Source organism: Haliotis rubra, unplaced genomic scaffold, assembly GCF_003918875.1.
Source record: "Haliotis rubra isolate DU_JTF1 unplaced genomic scaffold, ASM391887v1 Scf494, whole genome shotgun sequence".
Lineage (NCBI taxonomy): Eukaryota > Metazoa > Mollusca > Gastropoda > Lepetellida > Haliotidae > Haliotis > Haliotis rubra.
Window position 1 is genome coordinate 561,135 of NW_025767184.1, and position 17,477 is coordinate 578,611.

At 40.8% G+C, this 17,477-nt stretch overlaps 1 protein-coding gene across 1 annotated transcript; it reads left to right on the plus strand.

The window, feature by feature from the left end:
- Nucleotides 1-1,590: 1,590 nt before the first annotated feature.
- On the plus strand, nt 1,591-16,891 carry LOC124291526 (polymerase delta-interacting protein 2-like). The gene is given in 13 exon segments (XM_046728528.1): nt 1,591-1,706; nt 2,914-2,977; nt 4,097-4,194; nt 5,723-5,822; nt 6,739-6,808; nt 6,953-6,966; nt 6,968-7,007; nt 7,010-7,060; nt 9,265-9,401; nt 9,940-9,966; nt 10,232-10,357; nt 12,903-12,982; nt 13,566-16,891. Coding segments are annotated over 13 exon segments (1,020 nt in total). The 5' UTR covers nt 1,591-1,611; the 3' UTR covers nt 13,684-16,891.
- The last annotated feature ends 586 nt before the right edge of the window (nt 16,892-17,477 follow it).

The following is a 17,477-nucleotide window of genomic DNA, read 5'->3' on the forward strand; positions in this document are numbered from 1 at the left end:
TATCTGAAACACAAAGAGGAAAAGGTTTTTGGAAATTCAACCATTCTTTATTACAAGATCCAAAGTATGTACAAATAGTCAAGGAAACTATTAAAAGCACGTTGAACAAATATAACACAAAAACAGAAGGCCAAATTTCAAATTCCAATTCGCCTCTGATCCCATGCCGGATTACGCATTTATTCATTTTCACAAATTAAAATCCATATGCTAATAGCAAAACATATCAAAATTTGAAAATTAATTTAATTTCTTTTCAAATTGAATGATGAAATGAACATTTACATATTAAAAACATCCTTCATCGTTTTTACAGTGAAATACTTGTCACTTGTGATGGAGGGACATGCATGAGTATCTTACTTGTATCTCTGGCAGGTTGTATGATGTACATACTTAGCGAGTGGAGAAGAGCAAAGCTTCTGCCGTCCGGTTGTCGTGTCAGTTTCAACCACTTGAAGTCCGTACACTACCGTCGCTCCGGGAATTTTTAAAAACACTTTAGTCAGGAAACTGGTGTAAAAATTCAAACTTGAAAGTAATGAAAATCTTTACTCGAGTGAGTAAACGTGAACGTGAATGATAAAGTCGACAGTCTAATTAATGCACAACACGAACTTCAAACTTTTAAAACTTCAAACTGTTATGAGGGTACTGACTGACTGCCACCTAAGGCAATGACTAGTCTCTACATACAGCATTTAAAGCCACGTTGTTTTCAGAGTTCAAAGCTGTAAAAATGTTTACCCGAGTTTGTCAACTCTGAACGTGAATGATAGTGAGTAAATGTAAAAGTAACGTCACCTCGGCAATATTTCAGTCATATAGTGACGAGTTGAGTTGAGTTGAGTTGGGCTTTACGTCACATTGGCATTATTCCAGCCATATAGTGACGAGAACAAGTCTGCATTAATAAGCATTGTAAGTGCAGAGTCAAAATAATTTCAAAAACATATATTCATTACATTGTCATTTAAAAACAGAAAAGTAATAGCACTAAATTTAAAGGCAGGCAATTTGTTTGTCACATTACACAGTTACAATTTATGGTACAGATCAACTTCCCTCAGGTAATTCACTATCAGAAGAGCGGTCACACGTGAGAACAGATCTTTCAGATTTGTTGCATCATAATGTGAGTTCCTTGCAGACGATAAGTCAACACAGTCAAGCAGAATGCATCGCAAGAGACACACAGGTGACGAGAAAGGTTTTCCATACATAATATATATATATATATGTATATGTATATGTATATATATATATATATATATATATATATATATATACATATACATATACATATACATATACATATACATAGATATATATATAGATATATATATATAGTGGCTTGAATGCAAATTCGCGTACAAGAAAGTCGATAATCGCCCTAACCACCACCCCATACCCCACCCCCACCCAACCAAAATTAAACTAAATAAAACAAATAAAAAAACTCCATTCGTGACCAACTCGGGTTATTCCGGGACAAGCCGAATCTTGGAGGTTACGGGAAGGGTCGAGTGGTGACCAATGACGACAGGCACTCTACCACCAAGCACAGCCTAGTTTTAAGGGGAGATAACAATTGTATGCTTCCTGTGAAACATGGCGTCGATTTTTCGGCATTTCGTCTGTCGTGTTGTAGCACCGGTTAGGTGTAATGCGATCAAAAAGCCCTGTCACAGATATTTGTCCACCAGGTGATCCATTTAAGCTCTGTTATAGAACAGCTTCCTTCTCAGTGTGGATCGTGAAGATTAATAACTGTAAAACATGATCAGGCTTTTCTCAAGTTTTTCCAGGTTTTGGATGACATGGTGACCAGCGTTTTAGAAATAATGAACCACCTAATATATTCAAGAGGCTAAACGAGTATGTTTAAAGTCACCTGGCGAAAACAAGATAACTTTAGGAGTGCACTTTCCTGGGTTGAGCCTTTCCATTACAATTAATGCTGTTCCTTAAAATCCGCTCATGGCTCTGTGTGTGTCTGACAAAACCACGAGTTATGTCTGCAGGGGTGATTGTCGGCATAGGTACAAAAAGATAGGTGCACCTGGTTTGGGGTAACCAAGTCATTCCCTTGTCATGCTGAGCACTCTGGTTTGATTTCCTGTATGCAGTGTTCGCGAATTGTGTCTGACCCTCTGACAAATCCGGCAGATTTGCCAACGGTCCGATAGAAGTCTACAACCCACCGGCCCCAGTGTCCGACTGTATGTTTCACAATGACTTTGACTGAAGATGTTATATGTGACATGTGACACTTGTTTGCTGTTTATTTTATCTTAATTTTTCTTATGTTTGTTAATAATTTCAATGCCAATTATAAGAAATGTTAAATCTGAAATGTGTGTTTAATTTTATTCCATGGGTCCTGTGAATTTTCAATGGATCAGACAGATATCTTAAACTTACAGGACCCAATGTCCTGTTACTTTGAAACACCATTCGTGAACACTGTGTATGTGTTAAAGTTCTTAAATATTTTGTGGTGTCCTCTGCCTAAAAATGCTGGCGTATTGATAGAAGTAGCATAAAACCATACACGGTTGCGGTTGCAATTTGAATACTGACTGATGAAGGTTTTACATCACCTTTAGCAATACTTCAGCAATATTACATCAAGTACACCAGAAATGGACTTCTCATGTACCCATTTGGGGAATCGAACCCGGATCTTTGGCGTGACAAGTAAATCTTATACTGTGAGGCTACCTCACTGTTGTGCAGTATATGTTCAACCATGATACTATTCGTTCAGAAAGAAGTCTGTAACAAATGTCAGTTGCTAACGGGTAAGGGGGTCGTCGGCACAGGTACTACATATGTGTACCCCAGGAAACCTTTCTTAGTGAAATAATCAAACTGTTGGCATCAACTGATTTTATTTCCATTTGGTTTCAGATTGGCAGAAGTTGGCATTTTAGAAACACCAAAAGAACATGGAAATTCCTATGAGACTGGGCAGGTAAGATGGTGAACCAAGTCAGTGAGACGGATTGCTTTTCAAAATGTTATGGAAAGGGCCAATAAATCCCAGTTTCATTCTGATGAGGAGACTTGACCTGACAGCATAACCAGCTCAGTGGCCTCATGTTTGCCAACATAGTAAACTTGCCTGGCTTTTGCATCATTTTAGTTAGTATTCCCTTGTTTCATAAATACGTTCGCTCACTGTGTTCTCAGGTCGGCCAATGTGTATCTGTGTTATGGTTTTGAATGTATGTGTCTCACTAGTCGCCTTGGTCACACTAGTGAGTGAGTTGGATTTTACACCTCTTTTAGCAATGTTCCAGCAATATCATGGCAGGGGACACCAGAAATGGGCTTCACACATTGTACCCATGTGGGGAATCGAACCCGGGCCTTTGGCATGATGAGCAAACACTTTAACCACTAGGCTACCCCACCGCCCCTGGTCACACCAAATATTCGTCTGTAGCAGAGTTTTCAGACCCAAGGAGAGAAAACCTTGAGATGCTGGGGCCCAAGGGCCACAGGTCCCGTCCAGGTCAAGGGGTTGATTACCTTGTTTTCATCGCTATATGGCTGTAATATTGCGGGTGCGATGTAAAATTTTAACTCACTCACTCACTCACTCCAGGTCAAGGATGGAACCTTGAGGGGCTCAAGCCAACGTATAATTGCAAATTCCCTTCTCAGAAATGTCCCTCAAAATGATGTTTTCAGACATATTAATGTGATCTTTCTTTCTTTATTTTTCTTCACATGAACCCAGTTTGGCCCAGTTTGATTTTTTCGTGATAGCGTGACATGAGTAGATGACAATGGCTTAAGAGTTAGCAGGTATGCTGTAGTGTGAGAGTGGAGTTAAGCTTTTAACTAAAATTTAACAGTATTCAAGTTATTTATTGTTGTGTCAGTTTGGTACGGGACGGTGGCCTAGTGGTGCAAGTGTTCACTTGGTGAAGACCCGGGTTCAATTCCCCACATGGGTACAATGTGTCAAGCCCATTTCTGGTGTTCCCGTGCTATTGCTGGAATATTGCTACAAGTGGTATAAAATCATATTCAATCACTCACTAATCAAGCTGATATAAAAAAATGTACATAATATTTGTTTCAGCTGTTCCTACATCGGATATTTGGTTACCGTGGCATTGTCCTCTTTCCGTGGCTAGCACGAGTGTATGACCGAGACACAGCCACAAAAACCGAGGAGAAGTAAGTATCCATGGTAACACAAGCTGTACAAATTGTATCCAACTGTCTAAACAGTCCAGCTGACCTCATCCTCAAGAAAGTAAAGACCTTGGTATGCTGGACTGAATAACAAGGCTAAGTTGAACATATTTAGTTAACAGAAGACAATCACATTTCAGTAGGGCTGGCAAAAAAGATTGATTATATTGATGATAGGGAAAGGTATTAATGATTATCAATATGAAAATTGTGTAATGGATAATAAAGTACATAAGCTTTTGTGATAGAATACAGTTCTAAATTTTTCAGACAACACACAAAGTTCAGTCTTTATTCACTGGTTGCTTCTAAATTTTGTTCAGGACCTTTTCTGTTAGTAATCCATGCACAAACATGTCACGACTCACAGTGGTGTGAAATATATTCATTACTTGCAGACGTTTTAGGCATTTTTTCTCAAATTTACATCTCTGATGTTTATCAATAGTCGGTGGATAATATATCAGCAATTATCAATCTCTATCATCTGATGATAGACAGCCCTTCTTTTCATTAAGGTATCTGAAATGGTTGGTTTGTAAAAATTAATAAACAGTGTGTTGAATCTAAAAAATACAGCTAAACTAACCCTGTTACAGAAATATTAGTGATGTAATTTGATTGAGATGTGACGGAAACTAATGTCACAATGGTCTGTAAAACGGTTAGGGGTGGTAGGATAGCCTAGTGGTTAAAGCGTTCGCTCATCACACTGAAGACCCAGGTTCGATTTCCCACATGGGTACAATGTGTGAGGCCCATTTCTGGTGTCTACTACCGTGATATTGCTCGAATATTGCTAAAAGCGGTGTAAATCTGAACTCGCACACACTATAGTCCGTTTGGCTCAAAAGTGGACAGATGAATTGCAATCTAACTCGAAAACTAATAAACATAAAATACTCAATGAAACGCTGATCATAATCAAAACATCATACCCACTCTTTGAGGTTTTTGCAGAATTTTTGTCCTAAAAATAAAAAAGTTGTTTAACAATCTATCATTAAAATATTGACACAGTTCACTATTTGTTACGAGGGAGGAGTGCAGAGAAAGGGACAGACAGGTGTTAGAGAAGCACGTGCACAAGTGCCGACAAAGTTATTGATTCATTAACCTGTGCTGTGCCATCTCCATCCTTTCTCGCACACCTGGCTGTCCCTTTCTCTGCACTCCTCCCTCGTAACAAATAGTGAACTGTGTCAATATTTTAATGATAGATTGTTAAACAACTTTTTTATTTTTAGGACAAAAATTTTGCAAAAACCTCACAGAGTGGGTATGATGTTTTGATTATGATCAGCGCTTCATTGAGTATGTTATGTGTATTAGTTTTCGAGTTAGATTGCAATTCATCTGTCCACTTTTGAGCCAAACGGACTGTAGCCTTGTGGTTAAAGCATTTGGTCATCACGTGGTAACTCCTGTGGAAGCCAGTTTGGGTTGACAACTGAATATATCATGTACATCCTTGTGCTGTTTATTTCTATCAATGTGATCTGTGTTACAGGAATGTGGATGACAACACCACTGCTATAGGGAAGGAGGTGAAGGGGAAGAACCACCTGTACTACCAGGTGCTGATCGATGCCAGGGACTGTCCACACATAGTATGTACACCACACTTACTTAGCATACAAGACCCATGAAGATCTTCAGTAACCCATGCCTATCGTAAGAGGCGAGGGATCGGGTGGTCAGGCTCGCTGACTTGGTTGACACATGTCATCATATCCCAATTTCGTAGATTGATGCTCATGCTGTTGAGTGTCTAGTCCAGACTCGATTATTAACAGACTGCCGCCATGTAACTGGAATACTGATGAGTGCGGCATAAAATTAAACTCACTCACTCACTACATAGCATACTACCTTGTCTTGGTACTTGGTGTATTGTGTGTCATACAATGATGTGGATAGCTGCTCATAATATCAATCACTAGTTTATCTAGCCCAGTCTTGGATTGACAGGCCACCATGATATGACTGGAATACTGGAGTATGGCATAAATCAAGAACCAAACAAGCAAAGATAAGCATGATAAGACATGAACTGATACACACATAGAAATATGTCAAAAAACTTTGGAATTAATTGAAGAGTGCATAAAGGGATAAAAATGCAACTTTGGGCACCAAACAGATATTTCCTGAACACCATGACTGTAAGAATAGTTCAGATTCATATGTCCTGGACCTATAAACTAACCACAAACAATGTTATCATCCAAAACAGGTGTTTAATGTTATGTGCACCTGCATTCAAATTTGCCAAGCCCATGTTGAGCTGTGAGATTGCCACCCAAAACCTGTTTGATAGGGTGCAATGATAGGTTCTGAATCATTTGATTTGGTTAGGTTAATCGCATTTTCCATTAAATGAATTGTGATGAAAATTATTTTCATGGTCTTAGTCGTATTGCCAGGGCACATTGAAAATATTTCATCGATGGGATTTCAGTATTTACTGTGCCATTAAATGCAAAATAAGTTCTGTTTTGATCCCTTGAGTTTGTCCTTTTTCAGCGAGCACAGACGGAAGCTGTGACATTCCTTGGAAACCAGGAAAACAGCCGAGCTCTGCACGCTATCCCAGGTAAATCGCAATGTCTTTTTTGAGAACTGTTTATCTGTTTATCAGCTGTTTATCTGTTACATGTAAAATGTATGGTTAATTATTTGTTTAAATTGTTATTGCCTCAAGTCAGTTTCTCAGTGCTAATCAGATAATGTGTTTCAGGTTTGGACTACATTGGCCCAAGAAGACCTTCTACCATACACCAGTAATGGAGCCACCTATACAACACTTAACTGTTTGACAAGTTTCTGATGCATGATACAGACAGTTGTAAGTAAGCTTCATGTTTTGTTTGCTTCTTCGCCTTTGTTTGTTGTTCAACACTGCACTGCTCCCCGGCCGCATCATACCAAAAGACGTTAAAATGTGGTACTTGTTGGTCCCTGCCTGGCGTTCGGCATTAATGGGTACAACAAGGACTGGTCGACTCGGAGTCAGTATAATGTGTCTGAGTGGGGTATTCATGCTTCACTGCTGCATGGTATCTCAGTGGGCTAGCACTATAAAACCAGCTTCAGTCTGGGCTAGTACAAGCAGCCGCGACATACACATACACACGCATGCACGTCGTCATATGAGTGAAATATTCTCAAGCACGTCGTTAAATCCCACTTCACTTCACTTCACTTCAACACTGCACTCAGCAATATTCCAGCTATATGGCACCAGTCTGTAAGTAATCCAGTCAAGACCAGACAGTCCAGTGATTAACGCCATGAGCATGGATCTGCTTAATTAGGATCTGATAACATGTATCAACAAAGTCAGTAAGCCTGTACCTGATCCCATTAGTCGCGGGCTGTTCCTTAAGTTGCCACTGCCTTTGTAACAAACTGGGAAAACTCACAAATAAATGATGACAGTTTCTTAAACAACCTTTTTATTTTTGTGACAAAAATTATGCAATTTCTTCCTAGAGTTGGTCTGTTGTTTATATTGCAGTCCGCGATGGTTTGATTCTTTTATGTCTATTTGTTTTTGTGTTAGATTGCAATTCATCGGTATCATTTTGTCTCAAACGGACTGTAACTAGGATTTTCACGGGTTCCAAGTGGCCACTGTCGATATGGGTAGAAGGCTTCATGCGTGCATGGTTGTCTTGTCTCACTGGATGACATTATGTCAATGTTGATTATATCTCAATTCTATTGTGAAAAGTAGATTGACCCATTCCTTTGCCACTGGAACTTGTTTTGGAAGCGATGATTCCATCTAGTGTTTTTCTGAATATTGAGAAATGGAAAGGCATCCTTATGCTGTCAAACATTACCAGCTGTATCTGGGACAGTACGCAATACATGTGATATTAGCACTGGAGAACTTTATCTTTCCTTATGCATGAATGTCGGATTCTGATTGGCTGAAACCAGTTCTACTTTTTTCGTGTACCACACATAAATTTCTTGCTCTCACCTCTCTTACATTTGCAACGATCCATCCTCAAGTTTGTATCTCAAATTGGTTGTAAGGCAACCTTCTCTTGATATATAAATACAATATTTTCTGACTGAAATAGATCCAGGGGGCCATAACTCTTGTTATTCTGTCATTTGTTTTTTTTTTCAATGTACATGGAAAAGGTGAGGTGAGGTGAAATTGTGTTTAACATCGTGCTTGAGAATATTTCCCTCATATGATGACGTGCATGCTTGTGTATGTGTATGTTGTACCCATTAATGCCGAGCGCCAGGCAGGGACCAACAAGTACCATATATTAACGTTTTTTGGTATGACGCCTTCGGGGATCAAACCCGCGACCTTCCGCTCTCCGGGCGGACGCTCTAACCACTACACCACGGAGGCGGTTACATTGAAAAGGAAATAAGTGTATTAATGCCTGTTGTTTGGGGGGACCAATTTGGACCACAACAAGCATTCATAACACACATATGCAGTATATTGGGGTGAGCATAGACTAAACTTGTCATCCATCAGCTGACTTGGGTCGGTGTGCCTTTCCTGCTATGGTCTCCTTGTCATTTCACATGGATCATTATTCACAAATATAAATCACTGGATTGATTTCATTATTCAAAGGGCACTGTGATTTTTCTTGAGTATTGTTTAGTGTGGCATCAAACAACAAACAAAATCACATTCAACATGCTTGTAAATACATGTTCACAATTTACTAAGTTACATACTTTCTGTGCTAGCTTGTGATGTATTCTATATCTATCGTGTAACCACTCTCAAACTCTCAGCATGAAAGAGCAAACAAAGTGTATTGTGATGTGATGTGACAAGCTGGTGTGTCAAACTTTGTCATGATATCAGTACAGGTTTGCCAGCTGACTTATGTTTCTGCAAGATACCTACATGCCAGACTGATTGGTAGATTCTACAGTATGAGATCATGGGGAATTTCCTGAATCCCTGACGTAAAATGGTGATTTTTACAGGACACGGCTAATGAGATGACAAGACTCTTTAACATGGAATGATACTCTTTCTTTCTGTTCATCATCTGCCAGCTCCTCCCTTCATGGCACGGGAGACACTGCGAGCCTGGCAGGAGAAGAACCACCCATGGCTGCAGCTGTCTGACGTCCATCGAGAGACTACCGAGAACATCCGCGTCACAGTCACTCCTTTCTACATGGGATGCAGGGTAGGTTGGCAGACAAGAAGGGACACTACTCTGTAGGTGATTAGATGATCCATAACACCCAATCTACAGCCTGTGTTTGTTTACAATATTCATCAATGAATTGTCTTTTCTGGAAGTGATTATTTAAAGGTTGCCGTCATATAGCTGGAATATTGCTGCGTATGGTGATTTACTACAGAAAGAACACACACAAAAGTGACATTGAGGGATTTGGTTCATTGTGTGTCATTGTACCCCCACTGATGTTTATGCTGTTGATCATTTGATTGTCTGGTCCAGACTCAAATAATTACAGACCGCTGCCATAGATGGAAATTGCTGAGTGCAGTGTTAAACAACAAGCCAACTAACCCTTTGTTGTTGGGACATTGCTTACAAAAAAAATGACTGTTATGGCTAGTTGAGACTTGATTGTTTAAAGACAGCTTTTAGCTGGAATATTGCTGAGTGCAACAGTTTGTGGCTGCAGTAGTTAGAATAATAAGTACATGGTTTCTTGTGACTGGTTTTTGTGGTAAATGTGTCCTTCTTGTTTCAGGAGTCGCAACAGACACATGTATACTGGGTATGTAGAAGCTTTTTAATTCCATCTATTGTTTTTTCGCAAATAAAGTTTGGACCCCAAATTCAATGATGGTCTAAAAAAACGATATGTATAAATTTTGACTCCCAAATCAATCCCCAATATAACATTGGTTACATTTGACCATTTTCGAAATGGCAGTGTGTATTCGTATTCACTGCTGTAGATGGGATGTGTTACTGGGTGCAGCTTAAAACAGTTATTCACATACCTGAGGTGAAAGTGGCCATGTTATGTTTTGTTGTAGTGGAGATACTGTGTGAGGCTTGAGAACCTGGGTGAGGAGACAGTTCAGCTCAGGGAGAGGCATTGGAGGATATTCAGTCTGTCTGGCACCCTGGAGACAGTCCGTGGACGGGGAGTTGTGGGGCAGGTAGGTAACGAGACAGTGCTGTTTGGGACAATGTTCAGACCCTCTGGCACCCTGGAGACTGTCCGCAGAAAGGTAACGAGACAGTGTTGTCTGAGACAATGTTCAGTCTGTCTGTCACCCTGGAGACTGTCTGTGGACGGGGAGTTGTGGGGCAGGTAGGGAGTTGTGGGGCAGGTAGGAGTTGTGGGACAGTGTAGTTTTGAGACAAGACAGTGTCTGTTTGAGACTGTCTGTGGATAGGGAGCCTGTCAGGTAGGTAACGAGACAGTGCTGTTTTGGACAATGTTGAGTCTGTCGATCACCCTGGAGACTGTCTGTGGACGGGGAGTTGTGGGGCAGGTAGGGAGTTGTGGGGCAGGTAGGTAGCGAGACAGTGTTGTTTGAGACAATGTTCAGCCTGTCTGTCACCCTGGAGACTGTCTGTGGATAGGGAGTTGTGGGGCAGGTAGGGAGACAGTTGTTTGGGACAATGTTGAGTCTGTCGATCACCCTGGAGACAGTGGGCGGGGAGTTGTGGGGCAGGTAGACAATGCTGTTTGGGACAATGTTGAGTCTGTCATCACCCTGGAGACTGTCCTGTGGACGGGAGTGTGGGGCAGGTAGGGGAGTTAGGGACAATGTTGAGTCTGTCGCACGGGGAGTTGTGGGGCAGGTAGGTAACGAGACAGTGCTGTTTGGGACAATGTTGAGTCTGTCTGTCACCCTGGAAACTGTCCGTGGACGGGGAGTTGTGGGGCAGGTAGGTAACGTGCTGTTTGAGACAATGTTCAGTCTGTCTGTCACCCTGGAGACAGTCCGTGGACGGGGAGTTGTGGGGCAGGTAGGTAACGTGCTGTTTGGGACAATGTTGAGTCTGTCTGTCACCCTGGAGACAGTCGACCGCCTCCGTGCTGTAGTGGTTAGAGCGTCCGCCCGGAAGGCGGAAGGTCGTGGGTTCGATCCCGACCGCGTCATACCAAAAGACCTTAAAATATGGTACTTGTTGGTCCCTGCCTGGCGCTCAGCATTAATGGGTACAACAAGGACTGGTCAGCTCGGAGTCAGTATAATGTGTCTGAGTGGGATATTCATGCTTCACTGCGGCATGGTACCTCAGTGGGCTAGCACTATAAAACCAGCTTAAGTCTGGGCTAGTACATGCAGCCGCACATACACATACACACGCATGCACGTCGTAATATGAGCGAAATATTCTCAAGCACGACGTAAAACCCAATTTCACCTCACCTCACCTGGAGACAGTCCGTGGACGGGGAGTTGTGGGGCAGGTAGGTAACGTGCTGTTTGGGACAATGTTGAGTCTGTCAATCACCCTGGAGACAGTCCGTGGACGGGGAGTTGTGGGGCAGGTAGGTAACGTGCTGTTTGGGACAATGTTGAGTCTGTCGATCACCCAGGAGACTGTCCGTGGACGGGGAGTTGTGGGGCAGGTAGGTAACGAGACAGTGCTGTTTGGACAATGTTGAGTCTGTCGATCACCCTGGAGACTGTCTGTGGACGGGGAGTTGTGGGGCAGGTAGGTAACGTGCTGTTTGGGACAATGTTGAGTCTGTCGATCACCCTGGAGACTGTCCGTGGATGGGGAGTTGTGGGGCAGGTAGGTAACGAGACAGTGCTGTTTGGACAATGTTGAGTCTGTCGATCACCCTGGAGACTGTCGTGCTGTTTGGGTGTTGAGTCTGTCGATCACCCTGGAGTTGTGGGGCAGTTGTGGGGTAGGTAGACCAGAGACAGTGCTGTTTGGACAATGTTGAGTCTGTCGATCACCCTGGAGACTGTCTGTGGACGGGGAGTTGTGGGGCAGGTAGGTAGACAGTGCTGTTTGGGACAATGTTGAGTCTGTCGATCACCCTGGAGACTGTCCGTGGATGGGGAGTTGTGGGGCAGGTAGGTAACGAGACAGTGTTTTTAGGGACAATGTTGAGTCTGTCTTGCACCCTGGAGACTGTCCGTGGATGGGGAGTTGTGGAGCAGGTAGGTAACGAGACAGTGTTGTTTGGGACAATGTTCAGTCTGTCTGGCACCCTGGACAGTGTTGTTAGGCACCCTGCACCCTGGAGACTGTCAGGTAGGTAAGACGTGGGACAATGTTCAGTCTGTCTGGCACCCTGGAGTTGTGGGGCAGGTAGGTAACGAGACAGTGCTGTTTGGGATAATGTTCCATCTGTGAAGATCCAGGTAGAATTGGTCTTCAACAACACATGCTTGTCATAAGACACGATTAACGGGATCTGGTGGTCAGGCTCGCTGACTTGCTTGATACATGTCATTGTATCACAAGTGCGTAGATCAAAGCTGTTGGATTGTTTGGTCCAAACTTGATTCTTTACAGACCGTCCCCCCATATAGCTGGAATATTGCTGAGTGTGGCAATCAAGCAAAAACAAACACACTGGAAGGAGTCCAGTGGAGGGAAGTTGAATGATCTTTTCACATCAAATAGGTCATTGCAGTTGAATTTCACAATTAAACATGATCAAATTAAATTAAAATAAATTTGTCATAAGAATTAGATTATCATTACAATTCCTGTTTTACTTTTCAGGAGCCAATCTTATCTCAAGAGCAGCCAGCCTTTCAGTACAGCAGCCATGTGTCATTACAAGCTCCTAGCGGCCATATGTGGTAGGTACAAGAGTTCTGTCCCTTGTTGCCTTGCTTGACTGAGAGCTAGGTTTTCACCCATCCCTTTAAAAACCTACAGGTGTGCAGTATTACCAGGATACTGGTAAAGCTACTACTAATGAGTGCAATTTATTTTGGATATATCAGCATATTACAGTTTTCTACATGCATATTTCATTCTTATTAGAAAAGTTTACATGAGTGACAAGTCAACTTGAAATGATGAAATTTTGCTATTAGCAAACTGATTCATCTGATAAACTATGAAACTATTCTTAACCAGATTCTTGAATATAAAGGTTGTGACAGATGCCAGCTTAATGGCAGACAAGTGCAATAGTGTCAAAACTGTGCAGAGGAAGAAAGTGTCTGATCTATGGGCCCTTGTATATTCCGTTTCCATTACAGATGACAGAACAAGAGCAGTATGTTATGGTACATGTTGTTATACAAGAATCATTATTGCAATGAATTGTAAGCCAAAAGTTGTATTTGAAAACAGCTGAATGTAGACGTTTACTTGAAGTGTTCTTCAAACATAGAACAGGAACAAGCCTTAATTTCGAGCTTCTATCTTTAACAGGGGAACATACAAAATGGAGAGGAGAGATGGAACTACTTTCGATTGCAAGATTCCTCCTTTTTCATTAGAAAGTAAATCAGAAGACAACACAGGCCCCCATGCCTTCCTGGGAAGCTAACACTGTTACCATGGTTACGTCATGGACACATTATTGGATTATGTTGCCATGGTTACAGACTACACAGACAAGGGTGGTTAGTATGGACTGTTTAAGCTTTGCGCCTTGGGTGCAAACTTCTGGAAGAGGACTTAAAAGAATGTGTATATAGCTTTGTTTTCTCTGGGCTGTATATAGCATGTGTTGTGTGAGCTGTACATAGCATGTGTTTGATGGAGAGATTAATGTTGAATTCTGCATGAGCAGTAGTGTGTGTGTGTGTGATTGGGGACATGTCGCTGAGTGTATTTCCTACTTTTACCTTATGTTATTTTTCAAGTGTAATCTAGAGCGATCGCACAACGATATCGCACAACGAAATCATGGCAAGGTGTTTCAGAAATGAGTGTCTCACATTGTACGCACATTGGGAATAGAACCAGGGTGTTGGTGTCAGATGTGATTTAGCCCTAGCCTACTCCGACACCTGACATGGAACATAAGCGGTTAAATAAAGATTGTTACATGACTGTGTAGTACTACTAGTAATAGTTTAACTGAATGGATGTCAGAATATTTCTTGAAAGAGAACAGGAGGATTAATTTAGTACCCATAGGGTTAGAAACGACCAAATACATACAAGTGCACAATGGCTGATATTGATGCACCAGAGTGAATGGTTTTTATCAAAATGAGGGCATTGTTGATGTCATTTTAATTTTATAGGTTTTTTTATCCTTTGAGGATGGAATGACATCACAACATAAATGATGTCAGCTGAAGATTGTTGACATTATTTGACAGTTCCTGTGTTTACAGAAGGTGGTCATGGTCTGTACATTCTTCTGAAGGAGTGCCAAAAATAGTTTAGAAACAATGAGTAGCAAAGAAATTATTACATCGTATGAGTGTCATACTTATGAAACAAGTGTAAGAATTCATGTTTACCCTCACTCATGCTTGTATACATAAGAAATGTGGCACTTGTTTTGTTGAACAATTATGACACATATACTAGTGAAATATCCTCACTTTTGACACGTTTTGTATATTTCTGATTCTGAAGCTCACCTTTACTTTGAATTGTTGTGATGAAGTTGTCAACGTCGCATCTAGCTCTTGTGGTCTGTTGAGGACTACAGTGTCCATATGATGTTAACATGCATCTACATTATCATCTGCAGCTGCTATGGTAACATCCTCACATAAAAAATGAAGTCTCTGCATTTTTGTGTCATGTGAGAAGAAGTTGTATACCAGTGAATATATTTATACATTGACTCAATAAAGATGCGTTGTAAGGAAACCATGTTATCTCAACCAGTGATGATTACTGTTATATATCAACAATATGCTTGAGCTGGTGACCCCCTTTACTTGTGCAGGCCTTCAGGAAATGCATCATTCACTGCGGTTTCTATGCTGGATGAGATCCAACGATGGGTAGTTGTGACCTACGGAGTAGGTCCCCCTGAAGTTGGTCAGGCTTTGTTTGTTTGTTTATTTGTTTTTAATGCCATATTCAGTAACTAATATTCCAACTATATGATGGTAAATAATCGAGTTTGACCAGGGGCCCATGGTCAAAACATTTGTAGCACTATGCCATTTGTGAGTCCATGATAGAGTTACGATAAGCCCTAACGTTAAGAAGACTTTGTGGATTGGGACACTGGTTAATCATTTCTGTACAAGTAAGGGTTGCTGAAGATTGGAGATGCAAATTTTCACAGGACATGTCATATCTGGAGAATATTCATATATATCTCGATTTGATTTACAAATGTTATGGTAGTGTTTGAAGAGTTAATCTTTGGAAATTGAATTACTTCGAGGCATGACCAGAGACTGAAGCTTGCCAAAAAGCATAATCTAAACTGTGTAGCATTTCAAGAGAACAAAAATATCTTTCATTGTAATTAAGAAATATTGTTTAATTCATTAGACAATGCTATGTTCTTCAAGTGCAGCAGTTTTGTGCATGTTGATCAAGTGGTCTGCAGGATGTCCTCAATTATCCTGTTTAGGATATGTTCATTTTATTGAGGTAAATACCGCAGTTGAATGGGTTGGAAATTGTGGTGGCTGAGTGGGTAAGATTGCTGACTTTCTGTGCTGGTGATTAGGTGCCTGACTCTGAGAGTGTTGGTTCAAAAACTTGATGGGACTCAACATAACAAAAGTACTAGAATCTAATTTATTGAGAAAGTGTAATCGCAGATATATGTTATAGTGACTAATTCAGGAAAGCCATCGTCCAAATATTTAAAAATATATATATATATATTTGAAACTGTCTCATTAAACAGAAGTAGACCGATCTGAGAAAAAAATAGATAACTTTTAATGGACCTTTCCCTATTCACTAGAATGGCATTACAAAAGTCATACACCCCAAAATATATAAATTTGTCAGAGGGGACAATTTTTAAGAATATTCTAAAGGCTGTTTGCACACTTAACCAAGACCTGGGTTCAATTGCCTTCCTGGGTACAATTTGTGAAGCGCATTTCTAGTGTCCCCCAGTATGATATTGCTGGAACTTTGCAAAAAGAGACAAAAACCCAACTCGCTCACGGGCCTGTAACCTGTATCTCACCTTCAATCATTCCTGAAATACAGGTGTTATCAACAGGTCCACTGACTGCCATTATCGTATTGGAGGTTGAAATGAAACAAAGTAGTGAGTCATTCACAATCTGGAGCAATCTTTGCTATTTGCACAATTCAGTCTTCATCCTGTGGAAACCAGGTGTTTTTGTTTACTATTTATGTTGTGTGAGTGCTTGGCTTCCTGAGTGGATAGCTGTCTTGCTGTCATTTATTCTGATTCCTTATCAAGTCAGAGATTCATATTTCAGTCCTGAGTTGCAAATGCACTTACCACTGGGTTGAAGCAGATTGATGCAAAACTTGGCATGCACAATACTTCAGTGACTTTCAAAAGGGGTGTTGAGTGACTGAAAAAAGTTTAAAAGTTGTACTTAATTAATGTGATTAGTGTACCAAACATGGATATTGATGCAAAGTGACAGATACAGAGTATTGTATAATAAGTTTATTTTAGAGTAAGACCTTTTCCTTATGCCTTTCACAGTTAAATGCTTCTACTATTCAACCCTTGATGTTAATGATATTTTGTGAAGTTAACCCTGCCACAGATGGTGTATGGGGAAAAGGGGAGACCTGCAGATGTATGAACATGTGAATAAATGTTGATTATGGAACCTTTTGTTGTGATTATTTTACATTAATCTCACTATTTGAGGATGTTCACTTGTGGGGCCTTTGCTTCTGTAAAGTAACAGGTAAAAAGTTTATACTATGGCTCAACATAACAGGTACATGGTACAAAGTTTACAAAAAGAATAACCATGACACATGGTACAGATGTTTTCTGTCTGGGCAGTGCTGCTGTTTATAATGAGTTAATGTCCTGCTTGAGCAAATGGTCCAATCGAATTTAGCTATTCCTAACACCAAGCGCTAATCTTGCAATGAAGGGAAATTGAATTTTATGTACGGTATGTGTTCTTAGTCCTAGGCCAAATGTTAGAAAAGTCCCTATCTTTTAGGATCTCTCAGCAGCAGTAAAAGCGTTATCCAGTAATTGGTATGACAACTCCCACCCTCCAGAGAGTCTTGTCAATGTGGAACTAGACACAGAATGTATCAGGTTGCTGAAAACAAACAAGGATTACCCCGCTGTTGAAACAGTGTCCACATGTTCATAGACCAACTGCATGAGTATTAACTGCATGGTTTAATGGACGGTGACAAGCACTGGTGTTCAACATGATCAGGATATGCAGT